The sequence below is a fragment of the Neopelma chrysocephalum genome, unplaced genomic scaffold, assembly GCF_003984885.1.
Source record: "Neopelma chrysocephalum unplaced genomic scaffold, ASM398488v2 Primary Assembly neopelma1_45, whole genome shotgun sequence".
NCBI lineage: Eukaryota > Metazoa > Chordata > Aves > Passeriformes > Pipridae > Neopelma > Neopelma chrysocephalum.
The window spans coordinates 3,686,068-3,703,087 of NW_020897704.1; the positions used below are offsets into that span (position 1 = coordinate 3,686,068).

General features: G+C 37.1%; 1 protein-coding gene across 4 annotated transcripts in view; it reads right to left on the reverse strand.

The window, feature by feature from the left end:
• ZNF800 (zinc finger protein 800) overlaps window positions 1–16,756 on the reverse strand; it is a 29,993-nt gene extending 13,237 nt beyond the window's left edge. The window contains exons 1-5 of one of the 4 annotated variants that reach the window (XM_027679197.1): window positions 16,627–16,756; window positions 15,926–16,033; window positions 13,678–13,773; window positions 10,053–10,196; window positions 5,914–7,669 (exon numbers count right to left, since the gene is read on the reverse strand). In XM_027679197.1, the coding sequence (XP_027534998.1) occupies window positions 5,914–7,669; window positions 10,053–10,196; window positions 13,678–13,773; window positions 15,926–15,986 (2,057 nt within the window). In that variant the 5' untranslated portion in view covers window positions 15,987–16,033; window positions 16,627–16,756. Of the gene's footprint in view, window positions 1–5,913; window positions 7,670–10,052; window positions 10,197–13,677; window positions 13,774–15,925; window positions 16,037–16,366; window positions 16,485–16,626 lie in introns of those variants that run through there. The other 3 variants (XM_027679196.1, XM_027679198.1, XM_027679199.1) reach the window with 3 other exon arrangements.
• Between the last annotated feature and the right edge of the window lie 264 nt (window positions 16,757–17,020).

A 17,020-nucleotide genomic window follows, 5' to 3' on the forward strand; every position in this document is an offset into this window, starting at 1 on the left:
CACCATATGCAAGTATTCTTTGAGGAGCAAATGTCCATATTTACATATAGAGATTTAATAAAAAAGACCAAAGTCACTTACAATCTATTCAGTTCTGAGCAATGTCAACAGAAACATGCACCTTGTTTTCCTCATTTATACTAATGGGAGCAAGTACTCTGAGACAGCACAGATACCTGATTTTAAGACCTGTGAACCCAGCCACTATCTAATCTATTACCAGTTTGACACCATGCAGAGAAATCTCAATTAATTCGGAAAGCCTCTTCCACTTTTATATTTGAGACAAATTATTGATCTTGTTATTTGCCAATATCCTGAATGTATTTTTGATAGAAAATGCAGCTTTAAACATTTAAAGGGTGAAATGTATCCATTTTAGGCCTGTTCACTCTTAGGTAATTGTTTCTTCAAAGAGAGAGTGACAGTTGAAATTTAGATATATGTTATGAAGGAAACTGATTACAACGTTTTTGCACATCCACATCTATTTCAGTCTAAGCTAAATGCAACCTGCCTTGCCACAAGATAGTGACTTCAAACCATCCATTTGTTTGCTGCAGGAAGTCCCAAGCTGAGAACTGTAAAACCACATCCTGGAAAGAAAGTATCTGAGCAACAGACAGAAAAAATGTAAGAGCATGTATACACAAGACCTGCAAACCCCGGACTGTGCTTTTTGGTCCATGCTCTGCCCCTGAGCCCACTGATTTAAGTAACATCAACAGCTGTGGGAAGATCATCAAAGCAGACTGTTTTGCCCCTCATAAAGGAGCTGACTTCCAGGCTCAAAGCAGGTAAATAATGTGAAAGAGCAAATCTAATTCAGCCAAGGGAGCTGAACCAGCTATCACTCTGGAAAGGCTTATGCTGAGAGGACAGACTAGATAAATCCTAGTTGCTTTAAGACTGAAATAGCAGGAAAGCGTCAAAACAAAAAAATAGTGGTATTACCAGATGCTAACAAATTTAGTGCAGTAGATTGACACACAGAACCTCAATCCTTTTCATAACTGAGGTAAAAACACTGTAAAATCTACTTCTGAAGAATAACATTTGAGCAAGATGGAAAAGCACATGCTCCTCACCCATCCAGACTTCAAAACAACCATGTGTTTTGAACAACCACAGTGTTCCTGGCAATGCAGTGAAACTCCACATAGTTTCATCTGTTTTGGAGAATAATGTATCTGTGCTATCAAAGGCTCAGGCCATCTTCATTTCCCCCTAAATCTTCTAAAGTCAATGATATTGTTTCTTCATTTGAAACATGGTTCCAAGTATACAACATTTTTATTAGGATTACCAGTATTTTGCCAATCCCCAAAGGGATGAATGAACCCAAACAATCCTAACTTTTCAAATTAAATTCTACTCTGTGTCTATGAAATTACTATTTTAAGACTGTAACTGAGGGACATTGGGAAGCAAGCTTCCTACAAAACAGAACTAAAGTATATCCCACATCATTCACTTCCCCTCTGATCCCCTTCTCAAGATGAGAGGAGAATCTTTACATGCAGACAGCAGTCCCCTTATTACTGCAAACACCAGGGCTTCTCCATCAATACAATCGTTGAGGGCCCGTTCTTCTCTACTCCTCATCCCCCAACTAACACACTGGTCTACCTTCGTGGTTAACAAACTGTTGTATTTCACTATTCAGCAAAAGAGAAAGATGTGAAATACTTGCCCACAGGTCTTTCAGCCACCACTCAAAACTGTTCTCATTGTCAAAGTATTTCAAGCACCTGACCAGTCACACAAATCTTTATGCAGTAGCTTTAAGTTCATCCCAATGGAATCCAATCAAAAACAAATGGTGGTAATGGTCACCAACTATCTAAGCTACAGATTTCTTTATTCTCCAAGAAAACTGAGGAGATCAAACACTACAAGGAGTTCAAGAATCTAACACTTCAGACAGAAAAGACACGTAAAACATAAAACCAGAAATCACTCCAAAAACAAAGGCAAAAAATAAAACCAGGAAGACCAGACACCTTCAGCTGAGAAACAATTAAAGAACAGATGATTCTGAGACAGATGCCAGCATTTTTAGACTTCAGCAAGCCTGGTGCCACTTGTTGACAGTGCAAGATTTCACATCCCTGAAAGCTAGCCCCTCAAGCCTTAGATATGTATCACTTCAAAAAAGAGAGATAGACTTCCATACAGAATGTTTAGATTATCCCAAAAGTCTTCTGTAAAGTATTTCACATTAATTCTATATAAAAAACTCTTTTAACAAGACTCAGCCTTAATTTTCAAGGTCCACTAAAGAATCTACATTTGTCTTTGGATAGTCTAAGCAAAACAAGCCAAACCAATGTGCCCCATCAATGATGCAAGACTGCATCTTAATTAAAAACTCATATCCAATATGCTGATAAGCAGATAGCTTACCTTGAAATAGGAGTAACTTCACATATTTCAAGATTCAGATTACACACTTACCCAGAACAGACAGAAACCACAAGGATAAGCTGAGAAATGAACAGTTACACAATCACTATGCTTGTCTTCTAATTTCCTATTCTTAATCGGCAGGCACTCAGGAACATGACTTAAAATGCAGTTACATTAATAGCCTGATGTCTTCCTTTACAAAAGAAAAATTATTATGGAAGTTCTTTTCTTATATCCAACCATGAAAACAAGGAACATTAGATGTTTCTTATAAAAAAACCCACCCCAGCAAAGCTTATCTCCTTCAATATTAATATTTTGTTTTAAAAAGAATAATAACAAGTGTTGCTCAATTAAGGAAGAGGTTCCTTTACAAGGAACAAAAAGCCAGTGTTTCCTACAAATATAGCAAGGGTCAACCATCAGTGTGAAGTGTTCACTCCACAAGTGCCAAAGTTTTAATAAAAAAAAACCCATTTATTACAACAGAATATTACAAACAACTAGCTTCAGTGATCAACAAACAAAACTTTACAAAATGCAAACAATGCAATTTCCAATTGTGGAGTGACAGATATTCCAAGCTTACAAACACATCATCTTTTTGTTTATGCCCACTTAAAAATCATTTCCAGTCTGCTTTATTTTCCATCAAATACAGTACGTTTATCCAAACAAAAGCATGTACATTCAATATAGAACATTTTGAGCAACAGCTACAATCTCAGTTCCCATTCACAGTATTTTTAGTGCAATGCACTAACAGGGCCAAATAGTTCTCTATCCATAAAAGTATTTTTACTCCTGATCTTGTGATCAACATTTAGATATATTTTATACAAAAAGTATATATGAACATGAGGCACCTCCCTAAGTAAGGGAGTGAACCTATATAAAAAACATGGTATTTCTTCCGATGTACAATACCTTTCAAATTGTAACAATCTGACACAAATCACTAAACAAAGTATTTTCTAGAAGGTAAAAAATAACAAAACAAAACCAAAAACTGACAAAAAAACCCTATACAAACCCACGGACGCATGAAACCTGCCAAGAATTTCATAATGGTAGGCGTGGGACTGTTTTACTACAATCTTGATTAAAAGGTTAAAAAAAGGTATCTAAAACATTTTCCAAATTACGCAAAGTCAAGTGCTACCCATAGTGGTCATTTAAGATCTTGAGAGAAAATATATTTTGAAATTCTCCCAGACTATCCTCCCTTTTTATTAATATTTAATGAAATAAGCTAACATTATAAGTGGTTGTGCACAGATTGTCTATAATACATCAGCATATATTCACTACCTTCATATTAACATTAGTGTGTTGATCTTTCAAAAATAAACTGAAAAAATAAACTGCAACTATCATTAAAGTGCTTGTGTAAAAATTTTTTTTTTTTAAAATTAAAGAATAGAGGAATGTGGATATTCTTGTAAACTTCCTAGATGTTTACAAATTTTTCCTACGAACCACATAGGGAAACATGAAGATCTTTGAAATTACTTCAGCACATGAAATTCAGCATGTCCCAGAACTGGGAAATTAGTCAATATGAACAAACTGATGTTATGGCAATTACTAAAAATTAGTACAATTCAGCGAATATACAGCACATTGTTTGCTCTTATACATTCATTTGTAATAAATTTAAAACAGTATATACCACAACATTTACCAAAGTAGGATATCACAAAGTTTGAGCTGTCCATCAACTAGCACTACCAGGGAGGACCAGTATGGATGATTTCCATGGATGAGCTTTCTGAAGATGATTTCCTAAATGAGGAACAAAAACCTTCTTCCAAAGCTGCTCTTCATTGACTTGCCTCTGGTGTACTTTTTTGTAATTTCAGAAAGTTTTTTCTATCCTGTGTCAAACCACAACTGCATAGATAACTGCTAATTTATATGCATGCGCATTTCAACTACTTCAGTGTTTTGGGAGGTGGCACTGTCCCACAGGCAGTCAGTGGTTACTAATATATTAAGAAAAAAAACAGCTTATGAAAATACTTCCTCCTTGTAGTACCATTACCAAGACTTAGCGGTTCCAAATCAAACTAAAAAGTCTTTTTCATTCAAGTGTACTTCAAACTTTCCAAATATCACTTGAACCTATCTGAAGAGAAAGGGGAGTAAATTAATACTTTGAGTTTACCCATATAATTCTGTTTAAAAATACACAACATAAATAATTTACAGGGCTAAATTCTTAATTCTTAAATTCAGCACAATTCAGGGTCTAACTTACATAATTTTTGAAGTTCTGTCCCACTTAACGAGGATTTGTTAGAAAATCACAAAAGCACCACATTACAATTTAACATATCTGTGTGGTTATTCACTAGGAAAGCTAAACTCAAATCAAATTACCTCTTGGAAAACAGCATTTCAGAGTTGAAATATAGAACAAGGCACATGTACTTGGTTTTATTTTTATCAAATACGCTACAAAGATAATTCTGAATAAGGATGTTAAAAACTCCCACAAGTATCACTGTATCATACGTACTACCTCTCTTCATTATAATTTTTTGTACAATCCCCCAATCCTCAGGCATCAGTCAGTCATTCTGAAATACAAATTGACTGTACACAAATATTTCCTTTTATAATAGGCCCTTTAAATATAGGCCACCTTTAACGCGAAGGCTATGGAAAACTGAGAAACTACAAATACAACCCTTCCAAATGTAAAAAACTCCCAGAGCACCATATAAGCACAAGTTTAGAAAATTCTTGGCCATATTTTTATACATTTTGATGCTTAAAAATAAACTTTGATAAGACTTGAACAATTTAAACCAATAATGACCAGAAGTTTCCAAACCTGGGCTTATATAAATAAGCATTAAAAGAATGAAATCCTAAATTTGATTATTTCAAAGGTGTTTGCAGGCACGTAATCCATGATTTTAAATCAAAGCAATTAGGCAATCAAATTACATTCAAAAAAACTCTTCTATGCATTTTTGTTGACAGGGTATAGGCAATACACATTAAATAAAAAAATAAAAAAATTAAATTCACAAATGCCAATTCCAGTAAATTCACAGACTTTTAACAGCTTTTACTGTAGTACCTTTAGTACTTCTTCAACTGGTCACAATGAAGTTAATTAATAAATTATGTTACCCAAACCAAACAAAATTAATTTAAATTAATTTTAAAAAATTGCTATTTTAAAAATATTAACTTGATTGCAACAGATGCCTTAAGACAATTTAAAGAGTTGACTCAGTACAGTTTAATGTATATTCCAGCTTCCTACAATCACAAATTAAGATTTTGCCTCTTTTCAAAAATGCTAAAACCAAAATATAAGAAATGAATTTGAAATCTACCGTTGCATTTAAGCCGCTAAACCATAAAATCCATGGGAAAACCTGTTTTCGGTAATAAATCAACAACAGCACAAGAAATTCAGTGGTATTGTAGGGGTTTAAAAAAAAAAAAGGACAAAAAAAAGACAAAACACTTTTTCTTTTTCCTCACCAGACAACAGCTTTAGATCTTGTACTTCTGCCTTTGGTTTTATTTTCTTCAGGTGAATGAGATACATTTGCTTTGTGGGTTTTCTTATGATGTTCTAGAAAAGCTTTTCTGGCAAATGCTTTCCCACATTTATTGCATCGGTGCAGAGAAAAGTTTTTTGTTACTTTTACTTCAATGCCAACATCAGCTCCTTCATACTTTTTATTGGGAGAATTAGATGTGACATCCTGTTTTGAACCAATCTGTTTTGTTTCATCCCTCTGAAGGCCTCTTTTTGTCACCTTATTTAGAACAAGATCAATTGGCTTTTTAATTGCTCTAATTTCTAAACTTGCAGTTATTTTCCCAAGGTAGCGTGGTGACTTTTTATGAACCACAGTTATATGCCTTATCACATCACGTTTGCGACGCGTTTCATAAGAGCAGAGTGGACACCTGTAGTATTTAACATAAATATTATTTCCATCTGTGTGTAATTCAATGTGTTTTGTCAAGTTCTGTTTAGAAGTAAATTGGCGCTTACAGAGTTTACAGTAAAGTTGCTTGAAGTCAAAGCCAGCTGAAAGTTTTGGCTTCCTGTTTTTTTGCTGGCCACCTGCAGCAGATGCATTGGTTAATTTGGAGGTTGATTTAGTGGTTGATTTGGAGGTTGATTTAGTGGTTGATTTGGAGGTTGATTTAGGGTTTTCAGCATCTTTTTTAACTCTATTTTTCTGTGCTGATGATGTGTTCTTTTTCTCATTTGAATGATTTGTTCCCTTTAATTCATTCTGTGGAGAAAGAGCAATGGAAGGGGGTGAAGGTTCTACAGAATCTGCTGATTCATCTTTTATTTCTGTGCCATTGGCAGTATTGTTGGGTCCTTTCTCTCTTTTAGAGTTCTTTCCAGAAAGAGTTATCTTGTGGACAATTTGCATGTGCCTTTTCAGCATTATTTGTGAACTATATTTTCTCTTGCACAGAAGGCACTTGCATGCAGTTAAATTGTATTCAGCCTTTGAAGATGACTTTTGTTTTCGAGTCTTAAAAGATTTTTTAGCAGAAACTGTATCCAAGAACAAAGGTTGCCCAGGCTTGGTAGCTATATCCGGAGTAATGGAATCCCTCCTTAATCCTCTATGAACTTCATCAAAATGCCTCCTTACGTTGGCTTTTGTAGCAAATGATTTATAACATACAGGACAACTTCTACCTAATGCTACAAGAACATTCTTATTTCGTCCTTTTGCAGAGCATTGGTTTGGTTTCTTTTTTGTTTCTATGTACTTCTTTAGCTCTTCCATCTTTTTTTTGTGCACTTTTCGAATGTGCCGGCGTACACTGCGTCTTGAATGAAATTCTTTCCTACAAAGGCAACAAATCAACTGGTGGCCATAATCAGAATTATCCAGAGAGTCCAACTCAGGATTTACTGCTGGAGGCTGTTCTTCAGGAGTAGGTATCACCTTGTTTGTAACAGGATCAGCAGGAGGTAATTCTACTGTCTCCCCAGCTGGGACTGGTGCTGGAGCTGAAACAGTCTTGGGTTGCTCAGTGCTGGGTTCCTGTACCTGTACTGGAGCTTGATCAGGGGTATGGCTACTTTCTATGTTCTCATCTGGGCTATTAGTCCTTGACACATATTGAAATACAGCATTTTGATTAGTTTCTATAGGTTCCAATGTAATTACATATTCTTGCTTATCTACCCGTGGATAGATGGCTTCAAGGAGGTCATTTATGGCTTGACTCTGCTTATCTTTTATATCTGGCAGATCTGTGAAAAGAGGAAAAGGTATTTTTTAATGATTTGGTAATTTCCAATTATTAAAATCTCAAAGTAGCTTTTAAACACTGTGAATTCAGTCTCCAAATTTGCACAAATCCTGTATTTATACTCTCTGAACACTCAGAGGTTTCGAGTAATCATTACAAGTTGCTTTTTTATTAGAAGCCAACATTGGAAATACACCCTTCTAGCATGCTAATGCAAAAGCCACCTGAACTAAAAATTTGTACGCTCAGAATTAAGCTGGTCTTTAAAAATCTGTATCAATTGCAAAAATAACATACATCATTTGACTGAGCTTGTTCTGCAGGTGTGCAACTAAGCCTGAAGTATCATTAGAAACCGATTTTCCTACTGCTGGAAACGGCACTATCAACAAAGGAACCTAATTCTGGAAATAAGCTCTTCTCTGTGAATTCTGAACAATCCTTACAAAGAATGAAACATCTGTGTAACCTGAGCATTGCATGAGGACATAAGCAGATAGTATTTTACAGGGCTCAGTAATATTGTTATTAAATGCCAGATTAGTTCAGTGATCTAGTTCCCAGCATAATACATGAAGCATCTGCACTAGCATAAAGAGGAAGCCAGGGTACTACAGTAAAAAGGTGAGGCACTGAGATGACACAGTTCAAATCATTGTGGATAATTTTAAAGATGTGATTCCTGGTAACAGCTAATTAAAAACCCACACTTACTGTTATTCCTTCAACACTCTCAGCAACACATAAGAAGAGTGTCAGTACAAGAAATGTGCTCTTTTGTTGCTCAGGACCCATCTTTTAACACTGAATTTTTAACAGCTTTTGCAGTCAGTTTCAGATGGGACTATCCATACAATTTTTACCAAAAGTAAAAAGTCCTTCCTATTTTATAGCAACTTTAAAGACTACGTTGTGACTATATTAAATGAATGCATCTCAAAAAAGTTATGAGGGAATAGTCTTTGGAATTCTTTACCATGGGGTCCTGCTTCTTGTCCACTATCTTTTATTTATTGAAAAAAACTCTCACTTAATTCAATAATAATTATACTCAATTTTATAGAAAACTTAAGTATTTATACAGTTTTATTCAGAGCATGTATTGTTACTCCCTTTATTTTCACCTCTCATAATGAACAGTGAGTATGTTACTTTTATGTTACTTCATAAAACATATGAAAGTTAATCAGCCAACGGCTAGAATATCAGGAGCTGGACATGAAGTGTTTCCTCAGCGTCATCCTGTCTTGCTTAGAAACTATTGCATCTAAGTCAGATGCACTTCTAACCTTGCTTTGAAAATACAAGTCATCCCTTTTCACAGAGAAGCTCTGTGACTCTATAACTAGCCAAGCACATGTATTTAGGGAAGTTGACAGTACCAGTTTTTTCACCTTCTCCTTCACAGCACTAGCTGACACTACATGGGAAAAGAGTCATCTAAGTATATCTGTTTGTTCCCAATATTTTAAATATTGAGGTAGGAAAGCATTAATCAGGAAAGAAAAATCCTCACTGCACCTATGTCCATCTAGTCAAGAGATCAAGATAATTAGAAAAGTTTACAAAACATTTTTGAATGCTGGCACATTTTCAAAGTAATCGGCTTCAACAAAAATCATCACTAGAATAAGACTTATTAATAAGTTTCTTTTTCCATAAAAATACAGTTTTTCAATTTTTTTTTCATCATTTAAGTTATTTGTTTTAAGAATAATGTTTAATTTCTACAACAAAGGTTTTGGGTTAGGTATGATCACATCGATTATGTTAAAGCAGCATAAGGTGAAGTGAAGCAGTGGGAAAGAGATAATATTATTGAAGCACAGGTCGTTAAAGAAAAGGGTAAACTTTTAGTCTGTGTTTCATAATGAATAAGACTAAAAGATTGCATCCATGACACAAGCACTCTAAGTGCTTCCCCAGTACAGGAGAATACTATGGATGTTGACCCAAGCCAGGATCCAGCTGAAGTCCACCACAGCTATGATGATCTAAAACTGAAACATCTTTTAGACCCACTCTTTCTGCGAGATTATTTCTCAGTCCTTTGACATACTTTATCTTTCACAGTAAAGGACAGAGAGGAAAGAAAAAGGTGGCAGAGGAATAGAAAGTGTTAAGAGTGACACTCTTAATTAAAAGGCTGGATGTACAAACTACCTAGCTAATTATGACATTGGCATGGGTCGCAGTTGTTAATTCATATAAAGTCAATGCTGTAACCTTCAATACCATAACAGTGATCTACATGTTATCACTGAAATTTAACTCCACCTTTTCTTTTGCATTTTTGTTTCAGATGTGTTTGTATAAATGGTAAAGAAAGGTAATTTTTTCAACTTCATATAGCTTTATTAAATATTTCAATTAGTAAGACTTACTATCATCCATCTGAAGACTTGGAGGACAATAAAACTTTTTATGAGTAATTAAATTTGGTAATCCTCTGAAGAGACTCCGGCACAATTTACACTCAAAAATGGTGTCCACATCTTTTAACAAGATATGTTTAAGTTGTTTCGTTCCTGTAATAAAGGAAATATTACACTTAGGGAAGGTTTTCTGTTCATCTTTTAATTCATATCATCCCATGAAAGTGGAAACATTTTAAAACATGAATAATTATAACAGCATTTTATCGTTTGCTAATGTTACTTCATCACTATAAGTTTATGATACATACTCCAAATTTCACTATGAAAACCAGACTAGTATGAAAAAAACCCTCAAGGATTACGCACATTACAGTTTACAGGGAAGTGCAATGATTTATGATAAAAACTAACAGCTGACGTTAGGAAAGAGTCCACACTACAGTATTAGGTTGCTGCAATACAACTGCCCAACGGGAAGGGATAAGCACCTAGAGCATTTAAAGAAGCCTGTAGTATTTTTTCCCTAGGGTTATCCAACAATCCTAAGAAAAGATATATACAGCTATTTCATGGAAAAACAGCATCTGGTAAGGCAAAAAACTAAAGCATGAAATAAAGCAAATAGAATAACTAATAGGTGAAGAAATGTTACTGCATCTAGGTATCCGACCCAATACCAAGATGATGATGCTTAGGTGACACAGTAGATACGTAGACATATTTTCAGTCCAATGAAAGGAAAATATAGATAACTTAAATCCAAAACTTCTCTATTAAAAAACAGGCAGTGTGACAAAATATGCCAGTTTTCGAGACTATTATACATTGTATCTAAAGATAATTAGATCTAGCATTGTTAATGTATTCCAGCCTCTGCCATGCTTAAAGAAATAAAAGAATACAGTTTTTTACACTTCAAGCTTACTCCTTCATTTCTTACCTCAAGAAAATTATGAAAGTAATGTCTACAATTAGCATGAATGATGAATACTTACCCATTCCAAATTAGAAAAAAACACTAACCAGATTCAGCTAATTTCTCTATCTTGATTTGTCTTAAATTGAATTAATCAAAACTAATCAAACAAGCAAAAAACATAATGAAACGGGACCATGAATAAATAATATCAGACACCTATGAAAAAGCAGCAAGACATTCTTCAAACTGAAATAAAAGTTCAAGTGCTCTATCACCACATACACTTCTCTTAAGAATTCCTTTTAAAGACCAAACTCAGTCACACGGCAGAACTATTTTCTGAATGAAACTCTTTCAAATATTAATAATTTCATATTACCTAGCAGTTCTTCAATACTAATAGGCCTTACCAAGAAAACTTTTTATTTCTTGGTGCAGCAGTACCACAAAATGTTTTACAACTGAGTTTTAGCAAAGCACAGTGTCGTTGTCTTCTTCAACGGTTGTTTAAAATTGGAAGCCAAACCTGACCATCTGAGGCTACCATCCACTTTTTGTCCTCTCCTATGCATTCCTGGGCCACCTCTCACTGCTCTTTCTTTTAGTGTTATTAACCTCACCTTCATTTGTCCTGCATTTTTACAAACAGACTACTGGACAAATATTTAGATATGGTAACAAACAAAAATTGTAGAGAGTTCCCCCCAAAAGCAAGTTGTTTACTCAGATCTCACCAACCAACACTTGAATTTCTCCATATAAAGACAACCACTGACAAAAACCTGTCTGAACAAAACTGAAGATCCTCCATGCAAATAAAATTCCTGTGACATACAAACTATAATTCATACCAAATTATATTTCAAACAAAATGCTTCCAATTTGGTGACAGTACACAATAAACCAGAATTCGCTCATGCTGTTCACACACACTCTAGCCATAAACCCCTCTCCCAAAAAAAGAAGAAAAAAAAAAATCATCGAATTCTCCACTACTTCCCAACTGAGGGACACAAAAGTTCCTCATTCTCTCTCCTGTTATAGTGATACTTCAGTCTCCCCCTGTTCAGCACTGAAATGGTTTTTTTCCAATACAAATTACTGGGTTTAAGAATTACTGGATGAGATTAAAGGATTTATGAGATACTGAAAGTCACACTGTATGACACAGTAGTCACTCTGGCTTCAAATCACCCTTGCGCAACTATGAAGCTTTTCACTGGTGGGAGTAGAAAAATAATTGATCCTTTTGAATTAAACTGTAGACCTTTAGGAACTTCTGAAAACTGCAAATGAATTTACAACGTCCACTGGTTTTGTGGACGCAGCAGGTAGAGGAAAAGCAAATCACCTCCTTGTTCTTCACCTACTGTAGATTGTGGCAACAAGCGGTCAGTTCTGCCCACATGTGCTGCCTCCAGCTTACTGAAGTCTTCTCTATTTTGTAGTTACATCTAATTGGGCAATTTGATACCTTGTCCAATTTTCTTAATATTCATAAATATTGATGCTAGAATAACATCATAGTCACAAGAAATCAGTAGAAAACATCGATCATAACTAATACCTCTCTTAGAATACCAAAGTACGTGCCTTTAGCAAACAATTTCTTTTTTTTTAGAAAAGAAAAATAGATTCAAATTCACCTGTTATTCTTAACACTTTAGGTGACAGAAGCTTTTGATAAAATTTCTTAAATCTCTATTTCTATACCACAAGAGTCAAAATACTCTCCATAATGAAATGTTGCGTGTTCAAAACCAACCAGAAATCTTGCTCTAGGTCCTTTTGCCTTCTGTCCAATTTTCCTGATGCAGATGACTGAAGACGTCAAAGTAAGCCATCAATTTAACACACCTGCCCGTGAGGACAATCTGGAAGCAGCCCAGAGACAAAATACTTGCAACTAGTTTGTGGTATTACCAGTAGGGATTACATTGATCTGCTTCAAGTGAAAGAAGCCTGTCACACATATCTGAGGCCTCAGGCAACCTCAAATCAAACTAAAAAATGTTACTAATGAATAATCTCACATCCAGTTTTTGTATTAAGTTGTTGAAATGCTAGTGGACAACTTAAACTCTGTGTCCTTTTTACAAGACTCAGAGCAGATATGCATTCCATTGCACAGCAGCAATGACTTATACATGACACATTTCATATACTTAACAGCTCTATGTAGAAAAATCTAGAAACACATATTCTTAGTAGCACTAAGGACCAAGGGTTATGAAAATAAAATGTTTGGTTTGCCATATTAGAAGTGTAGAAACAGCTAGAAAACATTAAACGTTTCAATCATCTCTGGGATGCTCCCTCAAAATGCTCAGTTGTTGTTCTTAGATTCATTGCTATGTATTGCAACTCCCAAAAACAATCAACAAACACCTTAAAAGTAACATGATAATGCAATTTAAGAAGTTCAAGGTAAAGTTTTGTCTTCATGTCAGCAGTTTTATGATAAACTCATTAATAAAAGCAGGTGAAATGACACAAAGCAGCACAAAAAAATAATTTTTAATGATTCTGAAAGATCTATTTCCTCATTACTTTATATGAAAACTCTTATAAAAAGGAACACCTAATTCCAAAAATCTGCAAATAGTTTGCCAATATGCAGGAAGTCAGGTGTTGGTTATTTTAATATAGTAAATATATATAACTCTTATAAAAAGGTAAGGAACTTTTTCAGAGTCAGGCATAGTCTCATACCTGATCGAAAACATTCAATGATTTGCTGAATACCAGATTTTGATGTTTGCAGAGGCTGCTGCAGTAACGGAGGATCACCAGGTTCCAACAGGTGTACTGAAATATATAAAAGGATAATAAACTATTAGAGAACACTCAGGTGATTCCTATAAGTTATGAATTTTCCACACGCGCACTAGATAAAAAGAAAGGCCAGGACTATAGTAAAATTAGTCTTATTCTACAATTTTCATCTAGATTGAATTAAAAAAGTCAATACTGAATTTTGCAGCCATGATACCTTCTGACAGTTTGCTGTAATTTTGCCTATTTAAAGAAAACATGTATTCAAAGCTACTTGTAGCAAACACAAAAACATATAAATATATAAAACCGAATTAACTCATGGGAAATTTCTGTCAATTAAAGCAATTCCCTAGAACAATCTAGACTCCCATTGTTAAAACTGAAACAAATGTACAGAAAAGCATTACCAATACTGTACTTCACAGCATACTATACGCCTTCAATGTTGGTAGTACGCATCTAAACAATGAATCCAAATTTAAAGTAGCAATGATCAGAAAAAAAGCACAAGCGTAACTGCACAGTATATACCAAAAACAGTTATCACAATATTTTTAACCAAAAAAACCACATTCAAGACATGCTTCTGGTTCAAGCAAACTGAAGTAATATCTTATTTCTGATGTTTCATGCCACATCATATTCTTCATAAAAGCTATTGAAACTAAAATATATATTGATCAGGATGATTATTAGTTATTCCAATATGCAGTAGTTATGCATATGAAAATTAATCGCATTCCATTGTTGTATATGCCTATGGCAATTAAGCTTTGCCCAGAGAGAAATCCAAATTTTTTGTTTGCAAAATCATTAATTAGGTCTTTTTTTCATTTCTTATTGACAAAACAGTTAGCTTTGTACTTCATAAATCAGCTCCTACCTTATCCATTTGGTTTGATTTTAACCCCATTTTAAGGTTTCAATTTCTAAAATGAAGCACAGAGCATCTCTAAGAAATCTTTTCTTAATAAAGGGCAGTAGAGGCATAGTATAAAACTACTTGCAGATTTACTATTTAAAGACTAAACAAATTTTGACAGGAAAGTTGAGTTAAAAAATGTAAGGTTATAAATAAATTCAAACTGAAAAGAACATCAAAAGAAAAACACTCTAAATACACACATAACAACCACTATAAATCAGCTAATCATTTGAGGATCTCTAATACAATGACATATTGTATTCTACTAGCCTACTCCCTATACTTGAAAATAATATATTTTAGTTTCCATACTGCCTCTAAGATGCATGTACAACACCCACTGATATCTACAGGAGTAATGCAGGTGAAGCAGATGTAACACATCGCTGTTAACTTGTCAGGCAGGAAAAGTATTTCAGCTTGTTTAAAGCATTAGAACAATTCAAAACCATTTCATCAACACAAAGAAATTATTCTACTAACTGAACAATAACTACTTTCAAATTACATTTAATTAAAGGACCATAATCAAAGTGGCCATGCTCACACTTTTAACTATTAATTTCCCAAAACAAAAGTGAAAGCATCCAAATAGCACCTTTCTTTCCAAAACACAGGTGAAAGCATCCAAATAAACTCTACAAGAAGGCAAAAAAAAACGAACAAAATTTTCTTTAAGGATACCAACTAGAACAGTAGGCAGAACAATTTAAAAAATGTCTAGCAGGTTGGTTGAACCTCTACAGTATTCATTATATTTTCCACTGATGGTACCTTCAACATCACACAGCAGTGGAATGCAAACAGCTGTTTCAGGACATGGTGGGTTTTTTCTTCTCTGAGAATAAGATCTTCAAGTTCATCAGAGCTCACCAGAGAAGACACGGAGTAAAAACATAAACAACGAATGTAAGAGATTGCCAGAAACATCATTTTACAAAAGATTCGGAACACTGCATTTTTTGGAAACAAAGAGACCAGTTGTTTTATACAGCTTCTTGCCTTCCTCTGCTCACTGCATACAATGCCCACGCGGTGGCCCGGGAATTACTGCACATCCTGTAGGAACTGAAAAATTCTCTTCCTGAAATAATCTTGAAGCAACAGTTCACAGATACCAAAAAAACATTTCCAAACAAAATTCAGAAACGTTTTATATCCAGAAGTGACACTAACGATACACATTTGCAACCATCGCAACGGTTTCTGCAAGCTTTAAATGAAGGGGATATGCAAAACATGCACACAGCACTATACCTGGCTCACAGCATCCATGGTGATGGTGGTCAGTCTGACAACACTTGTCCCTTAAAGGCATTTTCCGTGAGCACGACACACTTTCTTTCTACATCCAGCAGCTCGCTTCTGCTGAAATAAGAAAATTAGCTGTCACGGCCGAAGCACAGGCGGCTCAGCAGAGCGCTAACTCCGCATACCCACATCCTGCGGCGACAGGGCCGGGCAGGCCGGAGGCAGCGGCACCCTCGGTGCAGGAAAAGTTCCCATTGTTGTCGGCAGGTCCCACACCGCCCTCCGCAACGGCCGCGCCGAGCTCGGCTCCGCTCCCGCCCCGACGCCACCTGCGCCCCGGCCCCGGGAGAGCCCCCGGCCGCCGTCCTGCCCCGAGCCCAGCCCGGCCCGGCCTGGCGCGGCCCCGCGCCCCCTCCGCGGGCGGCTCCCGCCGCGTTCCGTCCCCACCTCGCAGCTTCGTCCCGCAGTCCCGCCACCGAGAGGGGGTCCCTCGGCGCCCGTGGGAGCGGGAGCAAAGCCGCGCCCCTGCAGCCACAGCGGCGGCAGCGCTGCCGGGCCGGGACAGGCGCTCCCGGGCGCTGTCGCAGCCGGAGTCGGGCACGCCCGCCACGCGCAGCCCGGGCGGGAGCGGCGCGCGGCCGCAGGTGACAGCGGGCGCCCGCGGGATGGAGAGAACGCGACGGACGGGCACGGTGGGCCGGCTCTACCTGGAGAGGACGGCCGGCTTCTCCCTCCCCGAATTAAACTTTATTCGCCGCTGTCCCGCCAGAGCGGCGGCCGCTGACCCCGGAGCCGGATGGGCACGAGGGCAGGAAGTGACTGCGGTCCTGGCAGCGAGCGCCCACCCAATGCGCAGGCGCGGCGCTGCCGTTGCGCGGCCTGGCCGCACAGGTGCCGGCAGGGCGGGACAGCCCGGACGGGCCGGGGCTGAGGCTGGGGCGAGGGGAGGTGCTGCCGCGCCGAGCGGGCCGCAGGAACAGACTGAGGCGCGGCGCCCGCCGCAGGAGCTGGTGCTGTCTTTGTCCCTGCGGGAGAAAGGTCCGCGCTGATCCCGCGCACGCCCGCGATGTACAGGGCTGCCCTGAGGGCACGGCTGCTCGG